The sequence below is a fragment of the Cyprinodon variegatus genome, unplaced genomic scaffold, assembly GCF_000732505.1.
Source record: "Cyprinodon variegatus isolate N-32 unplaced genomic scaffold, C_variegatus-1.0 Scaffold76, whole genome shotgun sequence".
NCBI classification, from domain to species: Eukaryota; Metazoa; Chordata; class Actinopteri; order Cyprinodontiformes; family Cyprinodontidae; genus Cyprinodon; species Cyprinodon variegatus.
The window spans coordinates 472,046-475,788 of NW_015150529.1; the positions used below are offsets into that span (position 1 = coordinate 472,046).

Consider the following 3,743-nt stretch of genomic DNA (forward strand, 5'->3'; position numbering starts at 1 on the left):
CTGTCGCGCTTCTCGTTGCGTCACACCTCAACCCGCCTCAAAGCCAACGCTGATTGGACGTTCGTTTGGTGAACGGCTCCAAATTTTCTTCAATGGAGAGTCTCCAGACTGATCTGCGAGTGAAACCTTAAAAGCTCACGAGTTCAGGATGGTCTCACGAGGCTATTCCAGGATATATCTGCCTCTTCTGAGGCCTTTCTTTTCTTCTCATACACTTAGACACTTTACCTCTTACGACCCTCGGCCATTTTCAAACAGCTGCGGTGAGAAAGGTGAGCTTCAATGACCGTCTGAATCCATAGCTCACCATAGATATGCGGCTGAAAGTGCGCATGTGCAGAAAAAGAGTAATTGCGTAAATGTGTCACCAGAATGATTGACAATTAGAACGACCACTTATTAAGATTATACGCCCGGAAATAAAAGATTGTCCTCTATACTTTTAAGATCCGACTTGGAGTTGACATGTTGATGTTGAATTGTGATTGATGTGTCCGCCGTAAAGTTGCCTACAGAGGCATAATTTAAATCAAGTAAAATACTTCAGTTAGGGTCTTTCTAAACCCTTCAGGTCCAGATATTCTAATCCAGAGCTAAAGTTAGTTGATCCCGAAATGCTGAATTCACTACTTTGTCTCTGTCTTTAGCGACGGCCGGGGCCACTCCTATGACCTCTCTCCTCTGACTTTGGACTCTCAAAACTGGGAGGTAGAGATCTCGACTCAAACCACGGGGAAAAGGTTTTACATAAATGTCTGCAGGTCTCTGGTTCAGCAGGGAGGTCAGTGCTCATTTTTATGCAATTAATGTTCCCTAAAAAACTGAGAATCAAACATTTATAGTCTGTTCCTCATCCCACAGGTTCTTGGAAGTGTCCCTCTAATGCGGCTTCCTGCGTGAAGGATGGGGATGAATATGTGAGCCTGGGGCAGCTGACATCCGGCCCTGAACTGGACGGAGACGTTCTGAAGCTACAGTATACCAGCGGCCATCCCTGCCCGAACAGGAGCGTTAACCGGAGCAGCATCATCCGCCTCAAGTGTGACAAAGATAAAGTGGTGAGAGAAACTGCAGCCGAACCCACAGTAGTAACAGGATGAGCAGAAATGTTGCTCTGATCAAACACTAACTGCAGCAGTTTGGCATTAACAGATCCAAAGGGGCTCCTTTTATATTCCCTCATGGTTCTATACCCCTGAGTCCCAGTATGTTGCAGTCAGTCTACCAAAAAAAGTTAAAAACAAAACCACTGGATTTGTTATTCCAAGTTTTAAGACCGTCCAGAAAGCTTTGACAATTCAAAATGTCTGGAGTAGTGTGGACTACAGTAGTGTGGATGGATTTTGAATTGAGAAAGCTTTCTGTATGGGAGATAAAACCTCTTCAAACTTGGAGTAAAAAGTCCAGTGGTTTAGTTTTTAACTTTTTATTTGAATGACTACGACCTGGATGACTGAGAATCTTCACCAGCATCCAGTCAACATTCTAATACCTGCCCAATTTCTTACCAATACACACACTAGGGTTTAATGCTCACAGATGTTTGTCTGTGCAAATTAAAGCTAAATATTTAAGTACATTTTTGTTTTTTGTCGTTTTGGTTTCGTTTTATAATACCTTTATAATGAGCATTAAAAATATTGGATTTTACTCTTGTGTCCCCCTCAGGATTCCAGACCCACTCTGATCTCTGAGATAGAGGACTGCGTGTACACGTTCCTGTGGTTAACAGCTGCTGCTTGCCCTCTAAACACCAGCCAGCACGACGGGTGCAGAGTCACCAACCCTGCCACAGGTCCGACACCCGCTAGTGCTCCAGATCTTAACACCAGGACTGTAACTCAGTAATGATGCGTGATTGTGTGATGTTACGGAGCCCCTAAAGGGACATGGAGGGCAAAAAATAAACTTTTGCAAGATCCCGCAGAAGTATTTCGGGATCTCGCAAAAGTATTTCGGGATCTCGCAAAAGTATTGCGGGATCTCGCAAAAGTATTGCGAGATCTCGAAAAAAAATAAACTTTTGCGAGCAAAAGTATTGCGGGATCTCGCAAAACTATTGCGGGATTTCGCAAAAGTATTGCGGGATCTCGCAAAAGTATTGCGGGATCTCGCAAAAATTTACCTTTGGCGAGATCTCGCAAAAGTATTGCGATATCCTGCAAAAGTATTGCGAGATCTCGCAAAAGTATTGCGGGATCTCGCAAAACTATTGCGGGATCTTGCAAAGCTATTGCGGGATCTCGCAAAAGTATTGCGGGATCTCACAAAAGTATTGCGAGATCTTGCAAAAAATAAACTATTGCGGGATCTCGCAAAACTATTGCGGGATCTCGCAAAAGTTGTTTTTTTCCCCTCCATGTCCCTTTAGGGGCTCCGTATGATGTGTTGCTAATGTTTGTAAAGTTCTGAAATTATGTCACATCACACCGATGCACTTATTCATGCAAAAGGCACTCCAACTAAATAGAGTACCTATATGCTACACAGAGATTCAGTCGGCTGAATTATGGGTTTTCTTAGCTGTAAAATTTGATGCTCCAAACAAACAGAAATACATTTTCTGGATATATCAATCTGGTTGCTTTGAATTTATAGTAAAAAAATAGCTTCAACTTTTTTAAGTGAATTTACTCAACTTTTCAACAATGTTTAAGGTTGCTGAGCTTTGTCTAAAACTTTATTCCTGAAGTTTTCTTATTTTGATGTTTTTTTCCCCCTCCCTCAGGTCACTTATTTGATCTGAACCCTTTGAAGAAAGCTGAAGATTACGTGGTTTATGATCACAACAACAGAAAGAAGATGTTTCGCTTAAACATCTGTGGAAAAGTGACCAACTCTGGATGCAGTTCAGAATCAGGTAGGTGAATTCCCACAACCCATCCGGTTTTTTTTTTAATCCAGAAAAAGCTCAGCACTGGATCAGCAGTGGCTGATCAAAGAGGTAAAGATTTACAACCAATTTAAACCAGTGAGCAAAGAAGCAATGTTATATATTAAAAATCTAGTCTGTGTTCCTCAGCTCAGGTGTTCCAGTGTCTCTGTTAGTGTTCAGTCAAAGTCTAACCAGTCAGAGATTCCCTGCAGGTTTCTCTTCATTACCATTTTGTCCATCTTAAATATACAGAGGGTTTATAAAGCACTGAAGTCCTGCGTCATCAGTGTATGGAAAGTACATAAAAGAGCATCTAACTCCTCTGAAATTATTACCCACTCTTCTACCAGATACACAACCTTGCAGATTGAATTAGTTTACTATAATCTTGAAATTCTTTGAAATGTTTAAACAGTGTCTAACCTTTGATTGTCTCAGTCGGTTAAAGACACAAACAAATGAATGGCAAAGAAAAAAAAAAAACAATTCCTGAAAATTATAAATCTGCATCAAAAGGCTCAGCTTGTACCAGAATAACTGATATTTATATACATGTTTATTCCAGCTGTATGCATTAAGGAGGGAAATACTGCGGTGAGCGGTGGTGAAGTGAGCACAGAGCTGTCGTACAGAGATCGTGTGTTGGAGCTGACATATGAAGGAGGAAGCCCCTGCTCTGCAAACCCCAACCTGAAACACAAAACCATCATCCACTTTATCTGCAGGTACATTTTCTTTTTACTGGTCTGAAGCGTTATGTGTGTCATCCTGTTGGTTTTTTTTCTTCGTAAAGTTTTGTTTTTCTGTCTAAATCACGGGCCTGCAACCAGGGTTCCCGCGGGGCCTTAAAAAGTCTTAAAAAGTCTTT

General features: G+C 41.5%; 1 protein-coding gene across 1 annotated transcript in view; it reads left to right on the plus strand.

Moving 5' to 3' along the window:
* Window positions 1-3,743, plus strand: part of igf2r (insulin like growth factor 2 receptor) — a 63,594-nt gene that overhangs the window by 44,246 nt on the left and 15,605 nt on the right. The window contains exons 30-34 of the mRNA XM_015372814.1: window positions 648-781; window positions 862-1,058; window positions 1,669-1,795; window positions 2,729-2,860; window positions 3,441-3,600. Coding sequence (XP_015228300.1) covers window positions 648-781; window positions 862-1,058; window positions 1,669-1,795; window positions 2,729-2,860; window positions 3,441-3,600 — 750 coding nt within the window. The remainder of the gene's footprint in view (window positions 1-647; window positions 782-861; window positions 1,059-1,668; window positions 1,796-2,728; window positions 2,861-3,440; window positions 3,601-3,743) is intronic.